The sequence below is a fragment of the Mchenga conophoros genome, linkage group LG3 (assembly GCF_057382185.1).
Source record: "Mchenga conophoros isolate Kocher_MC1m ecotype Shallow Benthic linkage group LG3, M_conophoros_male_GT1.1, whole genome shotgun sequence".
In the NCBI taxonomy this organism is placed as follows: Eukaryota; Metazoa; Chordata; class Actinopteri; order Cichliformes; family Cichlidae; genus Mchenga; species Mchenga conophoros.
The window spans coordinates 48953147-48976212 of record NC_140528.1 but is presented as its reverse complement, the minus strand read 5'-3'; the positions used below and the strand labels follow the sequence as shown (position 1 = coordinate 48976212).

At 38.8% G+C, this 23066-nt stretch overlaps 1 protein-coding gene and 1 long non-coding RNA gene across 2 annotated transcripts; one reads left to right on the top strand and one right to left on the bottom strand.

Annotated features, from left to right (window-relative positions):
- The first annotated feature begins 2851 nt into the window (after positions 1–2851).
- Positions 2852–5233, top strand: LOC146579154 (uncharacterized). The gene is made up of 2 exons (XR_014890414.1): positions 2852–3083; positions 3607–5233. It is a non-coding gene; the product is annotated as an uncharacterized LOC146579154 (long non-coding RNA).
- On the bottom strand, positions 4885–7474 carry LOC146579153 (uncharacterized). The gene is made up of 2 exons (XM_085261553.1): positions 6906–7474; positions 4885–6332 (listed from the first exon to the last, which is right to left on the bottom strand). Exons 1-2 carry the CDS (start codon positions 7338–7340, stop codon positions 5217–5219), a joined length of 1551 nt encoding a protein of 516 aa, XP_085117679.1. The 5' UTR covers positions 7341–7474; the 3' UTR covers positions 4885–5216.
- Between the last annotated feature and the right edge of the window lie 15592 nt (positions 7475–23066).

Below are 23066 nucleotides of genomic sequence, written 5' to 3'. Positions count from 1 at the left end.
TAAGGTTTTGATTATGAAATTCATATACTTTAGTTCAGCAATAAAACAGTGCATTTTTCATTTTTCAACAATTTGACATGTTTTTTATTCTTCTTAGAGACTTGCAACACAGATTCTGTTCTAGGGTTCGGAAAAATACTTCAAAAACACTCATACTTTTCTAGTTGGTTCACTCTTCCGTTATGGTGTTCAATATGAATCACTGCTATTATACAGTAGCTAGCTTCTTCAGATTTAACTTTGTTGCAGTCAAGAAAGTCTATGTCATTGAGTCTGTCTCCATGATTCTGTCCCTGAGTAATTAATTTAAAAAAATGTCTGCAAAATGTGACAGTACAATCTGACCACGATATGGACCCAGCACACTCCGAGATGTACGAGCATCGGGAGGCAGCCTTCACCCAGCTGGAGGAAGAGCTCCACTGGAAGCCGTGGTGCGTCCCTGACTATGAGCACATCTTCCGTGTAATTCAGCCGGCTTTTGGACGTCCCCGGAGCTGCTGAAAACCCTCACTGTACTGTCACTGACTGGGACAGAAAATGGACAGAATAATAAGGGCTGTTTGTGAAGTGATTTTTGATTGCAGATTTGTTTCTCCCATTTTTGATTTGAAATAAATGCAGTACTGTTATCACTTACTGTGTTTGACCATCTCCAACAGCAGAATGATTTTTTTTCTCCATGAGCATAAGTGTTTAAAAACATCCAAATCAATTACAAAATGGTAAAAATTACAAATAGTTCTATGGTCACAAAAGTACCTGAAAATAAATCCATGTTCAAAACCACAACACTTTTGTGTGCATGAAACAGCGCCATGGTCTATGGAAGGATATTAGTGAAATTCAACTTAAAACCAGTCTATTTGTCCTAGAAGAAAACTGGAATGGGTTAGCAGGGGAGTCATGCGTTCAACTGATTTTTGAAACAAAGGGCAGAACTCATCCACTTTGACTGCAACAGTATATTTTCAGAATCAGAATCAGAATACTTTATTGTTCCCTAGGGGAAAATATTTTTCATTACAGTGCTCCATTATAAACAAACATTAACAAAGACAGAAAATACACTAAGTAAGAATAGCACAATATATACAGGCATGTATATAAAAGCCACTTATTAATAAATAGCTGAAAAAGAACATGTGCAAGAAGGGTGTAGCTGTTGCAGTAAACAGTGGATGCATTGTACAGGGAGATGGCCACAGGGAGGAAAGATTCTTAACAAATCCTACCATGTGAATTCATGGATTTTTTTTTCACATTCTGTCTCTCACAGTTGAAGTGTACCTCTGGTGCAAATTACTGACCTCTGTCATCATTTTAAGTGGGGGAACTTGCACAATCGGTGGCTGACTAAATACTTTTTTGCCCCACTGTAAATCTAACTTTGCTTGCATCTGAACTGCGTGAACACAGAGGTCATCCCACATATGGTCCACCCGTTAAAGGGGGACAGAAGGCCTCAGGACCAAGGAGACGTGGACATTGCAACACTAGAGTGTATGTTGTAAGTGATCTCTTTGAGAAAAGAGATCAAAGAGGGAATTGTGAGATTATTCTGTTATCATATGTTACCTTATATATATAATCAAAGTAGTTGAATTATGATACTGCTGTAGATCATATTATACCCTTTAACATAGAGTGTGTGATCAGTATGTAGTTTTAGTTTGCATTATACTTCTGACTTAAAAGAGGGTGAAAATCATTAGATCTATTAGATTGACCTGTATTACTTGACATGGTTGAATGTGTTACACTGTTTCTTGACATGCTTTACTGCTGAATCATAAAAAGAAAGGTTGTATGCAGGAGACTCTGTGTCTAAGACAGGGGAGATAGACCACATTCCATACCCCCACCTTCTGTAGAGCAGAGAAACAAGGAGCCGAGGTCATAACTTAGGTGCCGTAAGAGAGAAAGAATGTTTAGGCTTTTACGACTAGGTGGGGGCCACTAGAGGCTATAAGAAGCTGAGTAACCCGTCACCATTTTGAGACATGCTGTGACCCTCTGCAGGCATCTCTCCCGTCCGGACGTTCTTATGCTCTTAAGTGTTGAATTGTATGGAAATAAATGATTGTTGATTGAGCATTTATACACCGAGTACTGTCCTTCCTTCAGCCCAAAGATTAAAAGAATTGGGAGATTTTCAACAGTGTTCATACTAGAGTGCAAAATTAAAACCAATGGAAGATGGACAAGAAAAGTTTGAAGCCATCAGGTGCTCGGTTTAGAAAAAAAAGAAAAGAAGAGGAGGAGAAATGAGCAAAAGATGCAGGTAAGCTGATGTGTCATTGGATAATGGCAGGTCATCCTGAAACAACCAGAATCAGAATACTTTATTAATCCCTAAGGAAATTATGTGGATTACAGTTGCTCCAAGAAGAAATGGTAAAAATAGTAACAGTAACAGACAGATGTAACCCACCTAAAATTTGCCTCATGAAAATGAACTGCTGTTCCCAAAGCATGTCAGTAGGTGGCACTATGAGATTGTTTAGTGCTTGTGAACTTGAGTTGAGAACTATCCACAGGTTTCTGTAAGAGCGTACGTAGGCTGCCATGACAGACCACTACTTCCGTTGTCCGGTTTTATACTTCCGGTTACTCAAAGCGAGACCCAGCGTTCAGTCGTTGCTAACAACAAAATCAGTTACTTTGTGCGGTAATAAGTGGCTTTACCTGTTCGAAGATGAGCTCGGGTTCAACGTGTGCTGTCGTCGGCTGCCACAATAATTCAAGAAAACTGAAAAACGCATTAGAAACATTTTGCCTTGAGCATCAACAACTTAGAAAGGCCTGTCCGTGCCCACTGCCCTACGCACTGCACTCTATGCCGCGGAAGGAGGATCGGAAACTGGCGTGGCTGGCAGCTTTAAGACTCAAACACCCTCCAAAGAGAGTTTATGTTTGCTCCTTTCATTTTATCGATAAAAAGCCCACAGAGCTACACCCCGACCCGGAGCTTTATCTGGGCTATGACCGACCCCCACCGAAGAAAAGAAGAAGGCTCACTCGGACCACTTTGAGTGTGACAGCTTCCAGTAATACGAACAAAAACACAGAATCTGTACCCGGTAAGTGAAAGTGTAAATGTGGTTTGCCACCGTTTCGCATTTTAAACACGCAATTCTTTACTTTTACTAAATAATAGCCTATGGTGAATGGCGTTAGTATCAGCACTAGCTGGTTATTAGCAGCAAAGTCTAAATTTTAACGAAAGTTTATAATAATAATAATAATGCCAAAAGATTAGCTCCAAGGGCTGTAAAAGTCTTAGGTTTGTGTTTATAAAGAACATGTTTTTTCAAGTCGAGAAAACTCAAGTAAAAAAGTTAAAGGCAACCTTTGCAAAAATACCAACAGTTGTGACTTTTTTTAGAATGTAAAATAAAATCTAATCACATTAATTGAATAAAATTGTGACAAATTTTTAGGGGACTTAGGAACATTTTATGTTGACATTTATGATTTTGCATTTGTGTGAAAGAATGTAGAATGAGAAATTTCACTCAAATATAATAAGCTAAGTGACACTTTACAGTTTCTCTTATGCTAACAGTTTGACTGTACATCTGATCATATTTTTGTCTTATTCAGACTCCACAGTGTTACGTTCAGTGGAATTAGACCAGGCCAGCATCTCCACACAACCCCCTGAGCCACATCTGCACTCAGTCCACACACAGTGGGAGGATCCTTCGCAACAAGACCATCAATACTGCAACAGGTCTCGCAGAAAAGATGTGCAGGATAAGATGACTCAGTGTGATGAAGTTGCATATTTCATTCTTCAAAATGATGCAGACGCTTTGCTGTACACTGGGATAGCCTTAGAAACATTTAACACACTTGTGTCGACACTGGAAGGATATGACAACAATGAATTTACCATGCCTGTCCGAGATCAAGTCCTCATGACACTTATGAAATTAAAGAGTAACCGTGTAATAGGTGACCTAAGCCGCCAGTTTCATATATCACAAAGCATGGCCAGCAAGATCATCTCACACTGGTTAGACAAGCTGGAGGAAGTTCTCCGACCATTAATTCCATGGCTGCCAAAAGAAACTATTCAAGCAACTATGCCTGAAGCCTTCAAGAAGAACTTTCCAAATAGTACATGCATTATAGACTGCAGTGAGACCCTTTTACAGAAACCCAGAAATCTGGGCTCAAGAGGGGAATCATACAGCCATTATTATTCACACAACACAGTCAAATATTTGGTTGCTGTTGCACCATGTGGACTAATCATGTTTGTGTCTGCGGCATATGGCGGCCGATGTAGTGACAAATTTATCACAATGGACTCTGGAATATTAACATACCTAAAACCTGGTGATGAAGTCATGGCAGATAGAGGTTTTACAATTAAAGACTTACTCTTTGAGAGAAAAGTTAGATTAGTAATACCCGCTTTCACAAAAAAACGTAGACAGCTAACTGAGGAACAGGTAACATACACACGTCGGATTGCAAATGTAAGAATCCATGTTGAAAGAGCAATCAGACGCTTGAAAGTCTACAAAATACTTTCACAAATTGTTCCTATAAGCATGGCTCCTAAAGTAGACAAGATACTGAGAATATGTGCTGCTCTAGTGAACTTAAGAGAGGATCTCATTCGTGATACACAATAATTGTGTATGTTATGAACAATTGTGGACTCGGGGATATTAAGATGGTTACTCAGGACATAAAGTTGCGTAGTGTAATGTAATTATTTTAAAATTTGATGTACATATATGTAGAGAGTAAATAATTCCAGGTCTCACTTTTTTATCTTGTGTTCTAGATGAAAGGTTATGTGATACAGTGTGTGTGTGCGTATGTATGTATGTATGTATGTGTATATATAAAACAATTGCAATCAATCAATTGAACAATTATTACTTTTTTATTCAACCACAATGTGATAAATTTCTTAAATGAAAAAAAAAATGTTTTTCTCAAATCTACAATAATTAGTTGTGCATTCTTGACATTTTTTTGTGTTGGAAGATTACAGAAATACAGAACTATTCACAACATTTAATGTTGTCAGTTTGTCATTCATTTCCCACCATATGTTACAACTACGTACATTTTAGTTGTATTGAAATATTTAACAGATTTCATATTGAATGTCTCCTTTCATTCACAAGACAGAGACCAAACTCTGCAGACATGTTGGTGTCTGACTGTCCCATTTATAGTTGTAACATGTATTAAAGCTTGCCCATTATCTTCAAGTATCTCTCATTTAACTGAAACCGTCCTGCTGCATACTCCTCTACAAGTCGAGGTAAGAAATATGAGAAGTAAAACCCTCTCAAGCGTTTTACTTGTTCCTTTACAAATGCTTCATCATATTGCACTGTAAATGAAACATGCTCAGTAGGTGTCCAGATCACAAGTGTGGCAGTCTTGAGCCCTGTGCAAAACATTGTAAGTTGCACTTGCATGTAATAGCCTCTGCTGCCAGTTTTCTGCAGCTGCAGTTCTCCATCTACCAGTTTGATATCGCTGCATTTCTGGGTAAGCTGCTCCGTGAGTGAAGGATAAGTCTGCACAGGACATTTTATTTCTAGAAGCACATCTGAGTCAATGACCCCGTCAGGACTCGCAGAGAGCCATGGCTCCTGGATGCTGATAACACTACCCATGTGAAGGATGTTCATACCCTGTTCTTTCAGCTGATGACAAGCTTTAACTTCATTTTCTTTACCATAGTTTGTTTCATAATTCCCACGAAAGGAAGGGTACATGTGCTCAGATAAAAATTTGTCATTTTTTGTGGTGGCACGTACTGGAACTTTTTTAGCAGAGCTTGCTGTAAGTCTGATTTTCCTGCAGTTGTGCCACAAATCAGATGCACTTTGCTCTTTTGTTTCTTCTTGTAATTGTTCTGCTTGCTCTTCAGAAACTTGAATGTATGCCTGGTAGAATGCCCTGCATGGATTACAGCTTAGTTTGTAACTGTGTGCTTGGTGTGGCTGAAAAAATTGCTCATCAACTTTACTGTTGCGGTGAGGACCTGCAGATGGCGAGGCATTGTAACACTTTCCAATTAATGTGTTCTTGAGGAGGAAAAGTGGCTTCACTGGTGCTTTGCTAACACTGTCAATAAAGTCTTGATGTGTAAGGTGATATGGTGTGTTAGGGAGAGATTGTGTCACTGCAGTCCGGGAGTTCACATCGTACTGCTGCTCTGCCCTGTGATGTCTGAAGTTTATCTGGCTTAGACGTTTAGGTTCAAGGTTCTTTGCTGTCCCTGCATTCCACCTGCGCTGCTCGTCTGTACACGCAAGCCCTGTCTTTCCACTGATCGCAGCATTCTGCACCTGTAACAAACATTAATAGTTTTTTCTCACTGTCAATACTCAAGATTTAACATAACGAGGAAGTTTACACTAACAAAAGCAGTACACGGTTGGTATCCTGCATGTTATAGATATGACCCTGGGTCAATACACCTGAATCATATCCAAAACAGATATAAACACTGGCAAAGTCACCCATATTATCCATTTCATATTAATAGTCAGTTACTTTTTGATGCAGAAATATGCATCCACAGTCTAATTTTTTTCAAAGTAGTGTGTGTGTACAAATATACATATATATAAACAAACATGTATTATACTACTCTGTGTCACTTCTTATAACTATAGTTTTTCTTGTCTTGTAAATTTGACCTTAATGTTCAGTCTTTTATTTTTTTTATATTTTATCTTCTTGTGATTGTACAGCATACAGCCCACACAAAGTTAACGAGTGGCTTTCACATGTAAACAGTGCTCCACGTAATACTTGGCTAGATGGCAGTAGCGTGACTCCTTAATCACAGCCTTTGACCAGTCCAGTGTTTCTGTTTCAGTGATTTAAACATTGTGATATCCAGATAAGTGATATACCTTCCACAGAATAGCAGCCGCATGGCTACATGATCTCCCTAATCCGGCGATACAGGAACAGCCGACTGTCTCCACTACTCCACTTTCTCTTAGCATTGCCCATGCTAAGTGTTTCGCTTGATTAATACTCTGGCTCGGCTCTACAGCTGCTTTAAGAAAAATAAAGTCGCCTTGTTTGTTGAGCAGTACTTTATCAATTTTGTTGCTGTGCAGGTAATTATACGCCTCGGTGCTCTTGTAATTACGTAATTCCTCGCCATCAACGCCTTCGGAAAATACAAGGTAATTAATAATGTCGATGTAGCTAACATCGGGCCATAGTTTCATGTCATCTACCCACTCCGTGAGAAGTGACGGGTGAGGCACTGCAACTGAACTGTCCTCGCTGCTTTTTAAAACATCTTTACTGTGTATCCACCTTCGATGTGTTGCCATTTACTCCAGGTAAAACAAACTGCAGTGAGAGAAATCTTTATCAACAGTGAAGGTGTAACCCCGCAACTGTCAACAACAGCGCAAGCGGAAGTAAAAAACCGGCTTCCGCTATGAATCGGGGTAATGGCGCGAAATCAGAAATACTGTGGATAGAGAAGGAGAATAGCGCTAAGGCTACGTATGCTGGTCGGAGCTACTCACCGAGTTTTTCTTTAATCCTTGTTCAAGAAAAAGGTTATGTGTGAAGACACAAATTGGATTTTACTCTTCCGCTTGTTGGGAAGCGCGGACACTTTTTGTTGATGCTGATGTACCTGTTTTTGTGTTTTTTGTTCATTTCCGGTGAGTTGACTAACTGCGCTAGCATAGCAAGCTAATCGTTAGCTAATCATTAGCTTAGTATAATGTAAATTTCATGTGTTCCTTTTAAGTGCTGTATTATCTTTTTATTTCTTCACTTGTGAATGTTTTAAACCAATCGGAAATATTTCTTTGGAAGCTAGTAGGTAAGTTTTATTTATTGTAATGAGATGATAAATATGAGCAGTCTTTGGCTAAATAGTACTGCGACCACGTTTTGCACTTTCCTCGTGCATCAGTAATGTACATTCTCTCAATTCATTGGATTGATGTGACTGCTGTTCACAAAATATGAGATGTGGAAATTGTTTTAAGGTTCTTTGATTAATTTTATTATTGATTGCATTAAGTTGTTATATACAAAGAGTGAGAGACATTTGATCACTAGTATTGATTAAGTTGTTATATGATATTCATGTAAAATATGTTCACTGCCCTGTGCAGGTTGGTTTTTTTGTTGGAGTCTAAAGTTGCGAGCCAGGATTTCGGATCCCCAGCTGCCATGCAGGAAAGATTTCCAGCCTATTTAGAAGTGACTTCTTGACAGATAAGCTTATGAGATCTCAGAACAATACACTACCCGGGTAGTACTATTAACATTAACATTATACACACACACTCACACACCTGAACTGAAAAGAACTCTGAACTCTAAAACTGAATACACAGACTGACAAATATGGACAATTGGAACTGTTGTGAACTGTTGAATGACTGTTTTTGGTTTTGTTTTGAATAAATGTTGACTGTTCTTTTAGCTGTGTGTCATTCGCTCCTTAGTCGATTCCTAGAGACCATAAGCCTAAGATCCTAACTTTCTCTACATTCAGTAGTGGTAAAGTATCGTGTGTTACAAATACATTATGTTACAGAATTTAATATTAATTAGTCATTGTCAATTGTTGATTTGTCCTGTTCTCGTTGTATGACGAATTATGATGGCTGTTTGGTAGCCGTTTGTATACTATGCATACTCTCTCTCTCTTCATATGTGTGTGTGTGTTGGGGGGGGGGTGGCGGCGGCAGAAGGAGTGTTCACCCAGGGCGCCAAACAGGCTAGGACCACCACTGGCAATAAAGCAAGAGATTAATCAGTAAGAAACCTGACAGCTCAGTAGGGATGGGTACCGGTGTCCGGTGCCATGTTCTGACATAAACGGTAGTAACCAGACCGAAAAGCAGCGCACATTTCGGTGCTTTATTTCGGTGCTTTTTTTTTCCTGAGCTGTGATACACTTTAGATTCTAGCCAATCATTTTACGTTTCCCAGGATAGTAGGCGGGGCCAGGTACGTACGTTCAGTTAGAGCAGAGCTACAGATTAAAAATGCCCAAGGCGAAGTGGTCAAAAGTCTGGCTGTACTTCACAGCAAAATATGCAAACTCAGCAGCCTGCAACAAGTGCTTTAAGGTGATACTGTGATACTGTGCAAAGGAGGTAACACCTCGAATCCGATGAAACACCTGGCGACGCATAGCGGGTTTTTTTTAAAGCCGAGAAATGCGCCGTATTTGATGGCAGCAGCAGCCGTTCTTCTCTGTTGTTCGCGTGTAATTTACATTGAGTAGGCTAACCACGTTATTACATTAATGCATGTAAGGTGAACTAGCAAACATCATCATAGCTACATGCAGCTGTCTTCTTGTTTGATAGCAGATGCTCCCTTCACCCTGGCCAAAAAGGCTAAAATGACCAAAGAAAAAGAGGGAAACAGCTAAACATGAGAGGTTTTTGGATAAAGTTTGTATTTTTTCCATTGGTTAAGCACTGCTTCCAGCTAAGAGTGATACCATATATGCCCCATAGCTGCAGAAAAGGCTAACATTGTTATCTTTTTACATAAAACCAGCTGAATATGAGAGGTTTTTGGACCAATTTTGTGTTCTCCATTCTTTAAGCACCAGTTTGAGCGCCGTTTGAGCACCGGCACCGTTTCAAAAGTACCGATTTGGCACCGGTATCGGATAAAACCTAAACGATACCCATCCCTACAGCTCAGCATCAAAAACCACCAGATTTCTGTCTGACTGAATAATATTTCATGATTAATGAACAGATTAGTGTGTTGGGGTTGTTGGATATAAAGAGGGCATACCGCAGTTTGTCAGATCCATGTCACTGGTGAATGATACATGTCACTGGTCCTAATATTGAAAGACACCTGGCCTAGAGAAGAGGTCTGCAGGTATTTGGTTCACTAGACAAAGAAATGAATAAAGGTTGCTCTGTTGACTGAACTCTGCTTTGTGTCTCTCATGAGTGCCCTTTGCAACCCTAAGAAAAAATTATCCACAAATGTTTGCTCGGTCTATGTTTAATTCATTGCTTACCTGTCTTGTGAAGGTGTCCTTTGATCAGTGTGACAGCATGCAGCAACACTGACAGTTATTAGTATGTTTAGCTTTACGCACTAATTGGTAAAACAATGGTGCAACATTGTTTTAGGAATCCTGAGTCTTAGTTTGAATTTGGTAAAGAAATGTCCATGGTACTCATTCACACTGTCATATGAACAGACACATTATGTGGTTTAAAAACACGAGGACTTACACATGAGCTTTAAATGAGCAGTTCTTACCTTTAAATCTAACCTCTCCTCTTCCTCTCCTGTCCTCTTTCTTATTTACTCAGCTTTGATCAATGGTCATGAGAATTTGCATATTAATAATCAAGGAACTGACCTCCCAGCCCATTGTTCCTTCAGTGGTGCTAGTTTCAGTCATTATGCAAACGTACTGCAATGCAAATGTTTATCAGGTTGTGGAAACCTGCAGTCAGCTGAGACTGAAGAAGTCACTTGGATGAGTGACGAAACATTTCTCCCAATGAAAATGCTGCATCCAGATGAACAGAATCAACTTTTGGGGATTTACTAACTAACTAACTGGATGACTGAGCATGAATCAAGACAAAACAACATTAACCTAATGATATTAACTATACACACCACCTTTATAAAGCATCTGTCAAAAAAGAAAAAGTGAAGATGTGGGTAACCGTTCTGTCAGATTAATTATTTTATATCTGTAATTCAGCAGGTTTGTGTATGTCTTGTATGTATGTGGCATCAGCTGTTACCTGTGTTTTCCTTAGCAGTAGGGTTCTCAGATCTCTTAGTCACTAGTATAAATCAATGCTTCCAAAATAAGCATTTTTTAAAAATGTATTTACTTTTGTTGTGCTTCAATCCTAACATACATGGTGAGTGCATTTCTTATGTCAACTTTTACCTAGATCTTTTTAGCATGTTTAAAAAACTTTGGCCTACAGAACAGGCTGAACCTGTTAACACTACCAGGTGATGAGTAGATGTCAGCTGGGCTAGAGTTTCAGCTTTCATTCAGCCACATGATAAATAAGCACAGTTTCGTGAACTTGAAGACCTTTCAATCAAGTCTCTTACATGCATTTTAATTTGCTGTTCTTCTGGATTGTTTCCATCACAATTATAATGTGTCTGTGTGCTTCCATTGGTGAATATGTGCTATGATAATTTTATGAGGTGTTTTGATCTAAATTTTGTTTGTTTAAATTGTTGATTTCTGTACATTTCTGTGTACAAATCTAAACAAAAGTAAAGGTGCGCTCATAGAAACATTTTTTCACAGCAAGGTCTAACATAGTGTAGCTTTTAATGTGCAGCAGGTGAATATAAAACACTGCCATCTAGTGTACTTTCATTCTGATGTACACTAAAAGGAAACCAGCATTTAAAAAAACCAAACCAAAACGACTTCCTTGACACAGAGCACAGAGCTGTTAGCAGTGTATAAAGGAGAAGTTACAGAGTCATACTCACCTTAAGGACCACATTCAGCTTTTGACCATTGAGGTGAATATTGACTGTGTGGTTATTTGGTATTTTAGACTGCAAACATATTTCGTCTATTTATGCATCTGTTAAGTTATAATTATGCTAAAATGAAGCAAATTATTGTTCACATATCGCTTTCTTTATTTTGACACCTAAACTATTCAAAATGAACTGAAAGAGAATAATGAGGTATAGATTATTCATTTTAATGTAATTGTTCTCTCCATGTAAATATGAAGGCCATTTTTAAATGTCACATTTTTCCTTTCAGAAAAATTTCCCTTCATTTGACCTTGTGCATTTGTGACTTTGTTGTCCTTACTCTAAGTGGAAACAAAAAGAAAACCAGTTAGTAAAAAAAGTTCTAATGTGACACAGGTTTCTTAAGCAAAATTAATAAAGATTGAATGTATTTTCTTAATATTTATTGTATTTTCGAGTTGCTACAAATTCCAAGACTGCCTGGATAAATGAAGGCTTTTTGCAGAAAAAACAAAATACTAATGTACAATTACCAATATGAATATTATGTTTTTGAAAAAGAAGGAAGCTAAATAGAAAAGTATTTCAACATTTTTAACTTTCAGCTGAGAGGAAGTCAGCAAATATTTGAGTTCAGGTGAACCAGTTCTGAGCTCAGATAAAATAATTATTGTGGGTGATTTTAACATCCATGTAGATGCTAAAAATGACAGCCTCAACATGGCATTTAATCTGTTATTAGACTCAATTGGTTTCTCTCAAAATGTAAAAGAACCCACCCACCACTTTAATCACACTCTAGATCTTGTTTTAACATATGGCATAGAAACTGAACATTTAACAGTGTTTCCTGAAAACCCTCTCCTGTCTGATCATTTCCTGATAACATTTACATTTACAATAATTGATTACACAGCGGTGAAGAGTAGACTTTATCAAAGTAGATGTCTTTCTGAAAGCACTGTAACTAAGTTTAAGAATATAATCCACCCACTGTTATCATCTCCAATGCCCTGTACCAACACAGAGCAAAGCAGCTATCTGAACGCTACCCCAACAGAGGTCGATTATCTTGTTAATAATTTCACCTCCTCACTACGTACGACTCTGGATACTGTAGCTCCTGTGAAAACTAAGGCCTCAAATCAGAAGTACCTGACTCCGTGGTATAATTCTGAAACACGTACCCTAAAGCAGATGACTCGTAATCTGGAGAGGAAATGGCGTGTCACAAATCTAGAGGATCATCATTTAGCCTGGAGAAATAGTTTGCTGCTTTATAAGAAAGCCCTCCGCAAAGCCAGAACATCTTACTATTCATCACTGATTGAAGAAAATAAGAACAACCCTAGGTTTCTCTTCAGCACTGTAGCCAGGCTGACAAAAAGTCAGAGCTCTTTTGAGCCAACCATCCCTTTAACGTTAACTAGTAATGACTTCATGAACTTCTTCACAAATAAAATTTTTATCATTAGAGAAAAAATTACCAATAATCATCCCACAGATGTAATATTATCTACAGCTACTCTTAGTACCATTGATATTAAGTTAGACTCTTTTTCTCCAATTGATCTTTCTGAGTTAACTTCAATAATTACTTCCTCCAAACCATCAACGTGTCTTTTAGACCCCATTCCTACAAAACTGCTCAAAGAAGTCCTGCCATTAATTAATTCTTCGATCTTAAATATGATCAACCTATCTCTAATAATCGGCTATGTACCACAGGCCTTCAAGCTGGCTGTAGTTAAACCTTTACTCAAAAAGCCATCTCTAGACCCAGCAGTCTTAGCTAATTATAGGCCAATCTCCAACCTTCCTTTCATATCAAAAATCCTTGAAAGAGTAGTTGTCAAACAGCTAACAGATCATCTGCAGAGGAATGGTTTATTTGAAGAGTTTCAGTCAGGTTTCAGAGCTCAGCACAGCACAGAAACAGCTTTAGTGAAGGTTACAAATGATCTTCTTATGGCCTCTGACAGTGGACTCATCTCTGTGCTTGTCCTGCTAGACCTCAGTGCAGCGTTCGATACTGTTGATCATAATATCCTATTAGAGCGATTAGAACATGCTGTAGGTATTACAGGTACTGCGCTGCAGTGGTTTGTATCATATCTATCTAATAGACTCCAATTCGTGCATGTAAATGGAGAGTCCTCTTCACACACTGAGGTTAATTATGGAGTTCCACAGGGTTCAGTGCTAGGACCAATTCTGTTTACATTATACATGCTTCCCTTAGGCAGCATCATTAGAAGACATAGCATACATTTTCACTGCTATGCAGATGACACCCAGCTCTATCTGTCCATGAAGCCAGATAACACACACCAATTAGTTAAACTGCAGGAATGTCTTAAAGACATAAAGACCTGGATGGCCGCTAACTTTCTGCTTCTTAATTCAGATAAAACTGAGGTTATTGTACTCGGCCCTGAAAATCTTAGAAATATGGTATCTAATCAGATTCTTACTCTGGATGGCATTACCTTGGCCTCCAGTAACGCGGTGAGGAACCTTGGAGTCATTTTTGACCAGGACATGTCCTTCAACGCACATATTAAACAAATATGTAAGACTGCTTTCTTCCATTTGCGCAACATCTCTAAAATTAGAAATATCCTGTCTCAGAGTGACGCTGAAAAACTAGTTCATGCATTTATTACTTCCAGGCTGGACTACTGTAATTCATTATTATCAGGATGTCCAAAAAACTCACTGAAAAGCCTTCAGCTAATCCAAAATGCTGCAGCAAGAGTCCTGACAGGGACTAGAAAGAGAGAGCATATTTCTCCTGTTTTGGCTTCCCTTCATTGGCTTCCTGTTAAATCCAGAATTGAATTCAAAATCCTGCTCCTCACATACAAGGTCTTAAATAATCAGGCCCCATCTTATCTTAATGACCTTGTAGTACCATATCACCCTATTAGAGCGCTCCGCTCTCGCTCTGCAGGCCTACTTGTTGTTCCTAGAGTATTTAAAAGTAGAATGGGAGGGAGAGCCTTCAGTTTTCAGGCCCCTCTTCTGTGGAACCAGCTTCCAGTTTGGATTCGGGAGACAGACACTATCTCTACTTTCAAGATTAGGCTTAAAACTTTCCTTTTTGCTAAAGCATATAGTTAGGGCTGGACCAGGTGACCCTGAATCCTCCCTTTGTTATGCTGCAATAGATGTAGGCTGCCGGGGGATTCCCATGATGCATTGAGTTTTTCCTTTCCAGTCACCTTTCTCACTCACTATGTATTAATAGACCTCTCTGCATTGAATCATATCTGTTATTAACCTCTGTCTCTCTTCCACAGCATGTCTTTATCCTGTCTTCCTTCTCTCACCCCAACCGGTCGCAGCAGATGGCCGCCCCTCCCTGAGCCTGGTTCTGCCGGAGGTTTCTTCCTGTTAAAAGGGAGTTTTTCCTTCCCACTGTCGCCAAAGTGCTTGCTCATAGGGGGTCATATGATTGTTGGGTTTTTCTCTGTATCTATGAAGCGCCTTGAGGCGACTTTTGTTGTGATTTGGCGCTATATAAATAAAATTGAATTGAATTGAACCAGAAAATGAGACCAAACCAGTAAGTAAACAAACATTGTTCTTATCTGCTTCCAAGGAAACAGTGAGATGCTTGGTTCAGAAGTAATGTCTAATCTGAATAACAAAGATGTTCAGTCAGACATAAATCAGAAACACAAAGCTGAGAAAGGGTAATTTAATAGATTGAGAAGGAGATGAAGATATAGAAAAATTTCAAACAAATTTCTACTGAATGTTTCTCTGAACACAGGAATGAACTTGCGGTAAAGACTTTCGGGACTTTATTTACACAGTTACTTGCAGAAGGGAAAATAAGGTTAATAGGGTGAATGGTTGATCCAATTGCTTGTCAGGACAGAGGCAGAGACCAGCGTCTTTCTGGTGTGACTTCTGATTTTGAGAGGGACATCAGAAACAGAAAGTATTAAAATAGCTTGGTGCTTAACGGAGCCAGACACCACAGCTCTCCTAGTTAGGGCAAGGGAGCACAAAGCTTAGGGGCAAAAATTTGGAAACAGAGGGGAAATGTCCAGGAAAAACTGAGAGGAAGCACCTGAATTCACACCTATGGCAATAGAACAAAATATCAGAGCTCTAGCAGATGGAGACTGATTGAGCTAATCTAACAGATTCCCCCATTCCACCCCATAGCTCAGTAAGACCTCACTCACAAAGCCTTAGACAAAGCCTGGGCGGAATGCAGTTTTTCTCTGGAAATTGCTGTTTCTGTTCAATGTCTTTTTATGTTTACATTAATTACATAAACTAAAATAATCAGGTTAAATATTTAATATTTGATTTGTTCAGTTAAATGTGTTCAATGTTTCTCTTTCCCCTGAGTTAAAAGAAAAAGAGGCTGAACTCTTGGAGCTCCGTGCTGAGAAAAATAGAAGAGAACAAGATGAGAAGGAGCTGCAGACCATAAATAGGAAGCTTGAAGCCGAGAAGAAAGAGGTTCATATTTTGCTCCTTAGATTTATTTTCACAATATAAAAAAAGTTGACATGCATTTTTTTTTCTCATTACAACTTTATTGTATGTAGAACTCTTATAAATGTACCTTTACCTTTTTCCCTCCCCTCCCAGTTGAATGAGGAAGTAGCTAAACTACAGCAGAGGCTTGGGAAAGGGAAGCAGAGGAGGCAGGATGCTGAGATGGCCCTGAAGTCCTGAATGAAGGAGCTTGAGACCAAAGACATAAAGGTTCATATCTTTAATTTAACTGCATTTATCAAGGTCTTCATTACTGATTTTTCATTAGACGACAAATTTATTGAAATGGCCTAAACTTTACATTGGAAGTTCATCAAACTATCTATAATATGATTTTAATCCCTTTCTGTTAAATTGCATTACAATATATCAGTTTCATATTTGTTAATACCCAGCATATAGATACATACTCTAATCTGACTTTAATAGAAGTTACTTTTGGTGATTAATTCATCCTCAGTAAGTCATTGTTGATTCTGCCCCCCATTTATGCACATAGTAAGTCCCACCTCATTTACATGTGTTCAGTTCAGTTTATTACTAACCTATACTACTACTAAAAGTAGCTGCGTGTAGCAGGAGATGCAGCTAAGTTTGGCAAATTGCATTTGACACATTGTGTGTGTGTGTTTTGTCCAGAATTACACTGCACTTTTCATCTTTAAATCTTACAATCAAGATAAATGTTATAAATCTTGTAATCATATGCATCATCAACAAATTATGGTCTGGGTGTGAAAAGTGAAGACAATGGAGCAAAGTTTGTTCAACCTCTATGACCAGCAGGGGGAGACTGCTCTGCAAATAAATGTACTCTGCTTTAACTTATGTAGGCGTTCATTGCAGATTAGCCTCCTTCCTTATATTCCCTTCTCTCTCTTCCAAGTTTGAAGATAAAGTGACTGAAGTCCAGCAGCAGGTAAAAGATGAACAGAGGAGGGAGGAAGCTGAGTGAGAAGTGGAGCTCTTCAAAGGGGGGTTGGAAATGGTATAGTCCTGAGTCTGTATGAGTCGAGTACATAATTACAATGTCATTGGCTGTGGATATGGTTCATGTAGTCTGGGTCTAAAGCACTCAGATTGTTTCCTCTTCGTTCCTAAACCTCTGTTTGTCTTCTTTTCTCTGTATTTGTCATATTATCACAGCACTAAAGTAGAAGAACTGATAATGGTTTTTTTTTAGATTCACACTAAAATCTGAAAAATAAAGCAAATGATTTACAGATCATTATATTGGTAAAAATGAAAGTGTAATGTGGTTTTTGTGTGTATATCATCTTTTATTCAGCCAAAGACAGCAGCAGTGAAATCTTTGACAGCATCTCACATTTTTGGAGGAAACTGTGATTAACCCTTGTGTGGTGTTCATATTTTTGTTACTCAGCCAGTGTTCATGGGTCTGGTGGACCTGCTAGAGTTTTGGCTTTCCAAATTAACACTATCAAACAATTTTATGTTAAATTACTCAACAGATGTTTACTTCATCCCAATTACAAGCCATATGAACAGCAAACATGGTTATTTTTTTCCCTTTACCTTTGTTAGATCACATTTATGAATCAATGTGCTTCTCGTTTTTTGGGGGTTTTTTTCATAAAATGTTATAAAAAAAAAAAATCAGTTATAATCAAGTGGAGTGAGTGGAAAGACACAACACATTTACACGTGAAGCAATATGTTTCACAACTAAATGGCATCAGCTGCTCATCAATGGGGACATTAGGCCCAGGGTTGTAAAACAGGGGGAGGTGGTGCACACACTTATCCCACACTGTCCTGATGGCAACTAGCTTGTCTCTCTGCCGTCGAGCTAGTGTGTCGTCTCGGTTATCAAAACGGATAATCCTGGAAATTTTGTGGAAGTTTTTTAGAGACATTGATGCACGGAAAGGTTCTTGCCAGTTTCTGCATCCCACAGGGATTCTGTGGATTCCCCTTTGGACCTGAAAACTCCTGCAAGGATAAGAACCCCAAAGTAGGCCTTTGGGGTTCTTAGATGGATTTGGTCCATCTCCTTCCACCTCTCTCCAAAAATAAACCTTCCTTCTAGATTACTGCAATCCAGAATAATTTTCTGGATGGAATCTGGGATGAAAAGCTCCAATGAAGACTTGATGTCCTGCACATGAGTAACTGTCAGCCGTGTTGGCCCTGGCTTATCACAGTAACAGCTCTGCAGGGTGGCTCATTTCTTGGGCAAGAAGACCATTCAATTTCACCAGTTATTGACATCCATATTTCTTCACCTGCTGTCTGGTGGGCTTGTTCTGGTCCTGGAGCTGGCTGCAGATGGGGTACTCGTCTTCGTTTTGTTACTAAATGGTGCTCAACCTCATCCTCTTCTTCAAAGTCACTGTCAGACTCTGAATTTTCAGAAATGTGAAATATTCTGAAACCTCTTTGTCAACATCATCATCCGAAGCTCCTCTCTGTTCCAAAATCAATTGGATGGCCCTCGCAGCAGATAATCTTTTGCCATCTTGATCAGTTGTGATAAAGAACCACACTGGCAAAGTCTTATTTATAGTATTATGCCCCTAATTTGCAGGTGGGACAGGGCAGAGGCGGAGCCAGACATTTGAAACACCCGGGGCTTAGCCCTAAAGGGGGATTTTTTTTTTTTGGGGGGGGGGGGGGGGGGGGGTTAGAAATGACTGAAAGATTAATAGGCTCTGTTTTGAGTTTTGTTCAAAAAAGAATGACTTCATATAGGGAAAAATATATATCACATGTGCAGGACACCTTAAACTAGTTTTTTAATTAAGCAGCAAGGCAGAATAAAGTCGGGGCTGTATCAAGACACGAGGACTAAACCCCAATTCAACCAGACCCAAAACTGATCCGGAATTAAAACAGGGCTACAACAGTTCAAAATCAGGACTACTTAGGATTTAACAAAGACAGAGCCACAATCAGAACTAGATGATAGTAGCACTAAAAATCATCATAGACCTGCACTACACTTATTTTTTTAATTCTACCAAAGTCCACTATTTAGATTGAGAAAAGTTTATATAATTATTTAGCCTTGTTGTGCAAACAAGCCTGCATAACTTAATAAATATAGAATTTGAAAAATAACAAACCTAAAAAGAAACACTAGGTATGAGATACATGAGGACCTATGATACGCTGATACTTTTGGTAAACAACCATTTGACTAACATGTGTGTCTCACCTGCTCTTGTTCATCTCTGTTCTGTCCTCATTCTCCATCTCCCTCTCTGTTCCTCTCTCTCCCTCTCTCTCCCTCTTTGTGCTGACAATCATCAAATATACAGTTGAAACCAGATATTTACATACTCTTCAGATCAAAACACAAACACTTTTTTAATTGTAAGATCAAATCAGACTAAATGTTTATTTTTTTAGATTGATAAATATAAAAAACATGTTTGTTAACTTTAAGAGTAAAGAGAGAAACTATCTGTATTTCTTAATTGCAAATGGCACCAAATTGTATTCAAACTTGAGCCACACTTATGGAGCTCCACAGTTCTTTTTCTGGTGTTTTGGTTGACATCTCTTGATTTTCCCATGTCAAAGAAACAGGCTCTGTGTTTTGCCTTATATGCATCCACAGCTGTGCCACCAATTTACTCACATGGACTCTACTAACCTATCAGAAGCTTCTTCAGCTCAGAATGGAATCGTCTGGAGTTTTCTTATTAATTAACAAACTTAGTGTATATGTACTCCTAAATTTGATCAAAGTGATAAAAAATAGACAGCTCTGTCTCTCTTTATTCTGACATTTAACTAATTCAAAAGATATTTCAATATTTATCTAAAACAAAAGTTTACTCTAAATTGATGTTGTACAGTAAAAATGTTTTATGTTTTCTCCCTAAAGTGTATGTAAATATCTGGTTACAAATGTGAATATCCTGCTATGTACTGAAATCCCTCTTGTTTTGCATAGAAATATACTGAACAACATACAAAGCATAATATATAAAATAACATTTACCTGAGTTTTTTCTTTGAAAGAACCCTCTAATGTCCATTCTTATATTTCAGTACATAACTGAAACCGATTTAGTCGGGGAGGGTAAGAACTGAAAATATGAAATAAACACATGTAAGCTAAGACTCTCTAAAAAAATAGCATTTGTTCGGCTTTTCATTTCGCCATTTGTTGATTCACTTGAAGAGCAAGTAACGTAATATTGGTCAAGTGATCAGTTTGATATCAATCTTTCGTGATACACCGTCATATTTACATTATTTGTACGGTACGAATGATTTGCTTTGGTACCTGCTCAAACTTAAGCTCTCCTTAGTATGGCTGGCTCCGTTTCTCCAACAGCGCACACACAGGCGGCAGCTGCCCCGCCCCCTCGCTCAGTCTCTTAGTGCCTGAGCTCGGATCATACCAATATCAGGGGGGATTCACGCACAGTCGTAAATTCCCACAGTGTGCACTATGTGCTTCGAATATTGTGTGTACTTTTTCTTTTATACAGTTGTCAGCCAGGCATCTAACTATGAAAAAATTACACTCCAAAAGACCCCGGGCTTCTGACAAAACAACCCGGGCTTAAGCCCAGTAAGCCACCCCCATGCTCCGCCCCTGAGACAGGGTATGAGAAAATAAAATTTGGATCCCTCAAGAAAGAGGGTAAAATGTGTGGGAATGTCAGAGCAGATGGTGTCGATAGTTGGATTTTCAACAATGTTGCAACTTTGTGCGCCAGCAGGAGGGGAAGAAAACACTATCAGCAGCACCAGAAAGGAGGAAGACAGAGTGTGGGAACACAGGACCTACACTTTCAACACTTTTATTAGACCTGGGTCCAGTGGACCCGAACACCTTGTATGTAATGTAAATGCGTGGGGGGAGGTACAGTATGAGGTCATTGAAAATTAGTTCAGATTTATGTTCTTCACAGAAAATAAGCCAAAGCCAATGAATTTCAGGTTGAAAAAATAATTCATTGTTTAATTTTTCTTTTGAAAAAAACTGAAAACGGGTCTCACAGACCCGAACACCATACAAGGGTTAAAAGAGATATTTTATCTGGGTTGCAGGGCGGCTGGAGCATAACCCAGAATTGATAGAAGGCGGGTTAACCTTGGACAGGTCGCCAGCCCATCGCAGGGCTAACACAAAGAGACAGAGATCCATTTAGCTCTCATTCACACATATAGGTAATTTGGAAGTGTAATTAATCTAGGTCTATTAATTGCATGATTTTTAACTGTGGAAGGAAACCAAAGTAGCCAGAGAGATCCCACTTGAAACTACACTGATTGTGAATTTGAACCCAGGACCTTCTTGCTGTGAGGCAACCGCACTAACCACCACACCATTGAGCTCTCAAGCTAGGCTTAAAAAAAGTAGGAAAGCTAAGATTACAGTGATTTTACTGACATTTCAAATCTCATGTGATCTTGTGAATTTCGTGAGTCCAGGCAACTAAGCACTCTCACTAGATTTTAACATGTCATCTCAACAAGAACAAATTAAGTTGTTGAATTTCATGCAGATGCTACATGATTTAATTAGGTTCACCATAGAAACATGAAATTATTTTGTTCAATATAAAAACAAAGTAATTTCCATTTTTTTAGTGTATAAACCAATGACTGTATAAAAGATGGACAATGCGGTATAGGTGATAAACCCCGCCTCCCCCACGTTAGCGGAGGGGAGGCGGGTCAGACTAAATAAATTTATTCTCCTCAGATAATTTTTTTCCAAAGATTCTTTCTTTTGTTATCAATAGTTCTCATCACGCTGATTGATGTCCAAGGGCTCTCCTCTCCCATAAGTTTGATTCTAATTCCTACCGCGGTGATGTTAAATTGGGGTGAAACGTCATCATAGCAGCTTTGACTGGCAGCTGCAGTCACGGAGAAACTTGCGTATCTCTGTTCGGGAATAGCAGATAGAGCGTAGGCTCTGAGAGGACGCCCAGCGTTTACGCTACGAAAACACGACCGAGTGTTTTAACCTGACAGCCTGAGGTGTTCTTCAGTAAACTGGACTAACCGACAGAAGGACCCGAGGCCCCGCTGCACTGTTTCGGTAAGTTAAACGTGTTTGTCAGCTAATCCGTAACTACCGTCCTTAGCTCGGTCCTGAGACCTAGCTAGCTAAGATGAGAACTCGGCTGTCAGGGTTCGTTTAGCTAATCTGTGCAGGTGAATGAATTTACACCGACTAAAGAAATCAAGAGAAACGCTCCGGGCTACTCAGTCACTAATTACTGTTACTGTACTTTTATTACAAGTATTATACTGTAAAAACAACAGGCTGCACCCTGCTTCAGCTCCTGTGCAGAGCTGATTATTAAATATGTGCCAACAACAGCATGTTTTCAGTCTCTTGCCACATCTGTAAAGACAATAACTTTAAAAAAAAAGCTTGTACCTTGTAGCTCCTCATTAATCAGGAACTATGGATTAAAGTACTGTAGTGTACTGTAATACTGAAAAAATGTAAGAGAACAACTTCAGATCCTGAGTGTGTGAGGACAGAAGAATCAGCTTTATTTCAGACTGGAGAGATAAACTTTATATTTCAGTTTGTGATGGTTCTGTTCTCTTTGTGATTACAGGAGCTGCCCTCAGATTCAGACCTCAGCACCACCCAGTGACAGCAGACAGATCATCCAACATGTTCACATGTTAACTGCAAAATGATCTGATGAAAACAATACAAAGGTTAAAGTACCACATGTGCTGTAGTGAAAGCTGCAGCTGTTTTATTGATAAAGTTAAAGACAAAAAGTCAAAAGGATTAATCACTCATGTAACTGTGTCACTATATATCAGCATTACCAGGACCTCAGTTTTTATCTCAGACCTGCACAGCTTCCGTTTTAAACACTTGAGGTACTCAGCTGCATGAAGAGCATATGAGATTTTCTCTGACACAATTAAATAAAACCTGATGAAGGTCAAAGGTCGTCACTTGTATGATGAACTACAAACTTGTCATCTGGAATTCTTTCACAGTTTTTTGCAGATAGTGTGTTATTTAGTTATTCATACCAGAGTAACCAGAGAGGATCACATATTTTTAAATATATAACTTTCTACAG

Bases quoted from the DNA above. Each gene is read 5' to 3' on its own strand.
- LOC146579153 (XM_085261553.1), bottom strand. From the start codon at position 7,340: ATGGCAACACATCGAAGGTGGATACACAGTAAAGATGTTTTAAAAAGC. The intron at 6,333-6,905 runs GTATATCACTTA...TGTTTGTTACAG, and splicing joins CGGCTGCTATTCTGTGGAAG to GTGCAGAATGCTGCGATCAG.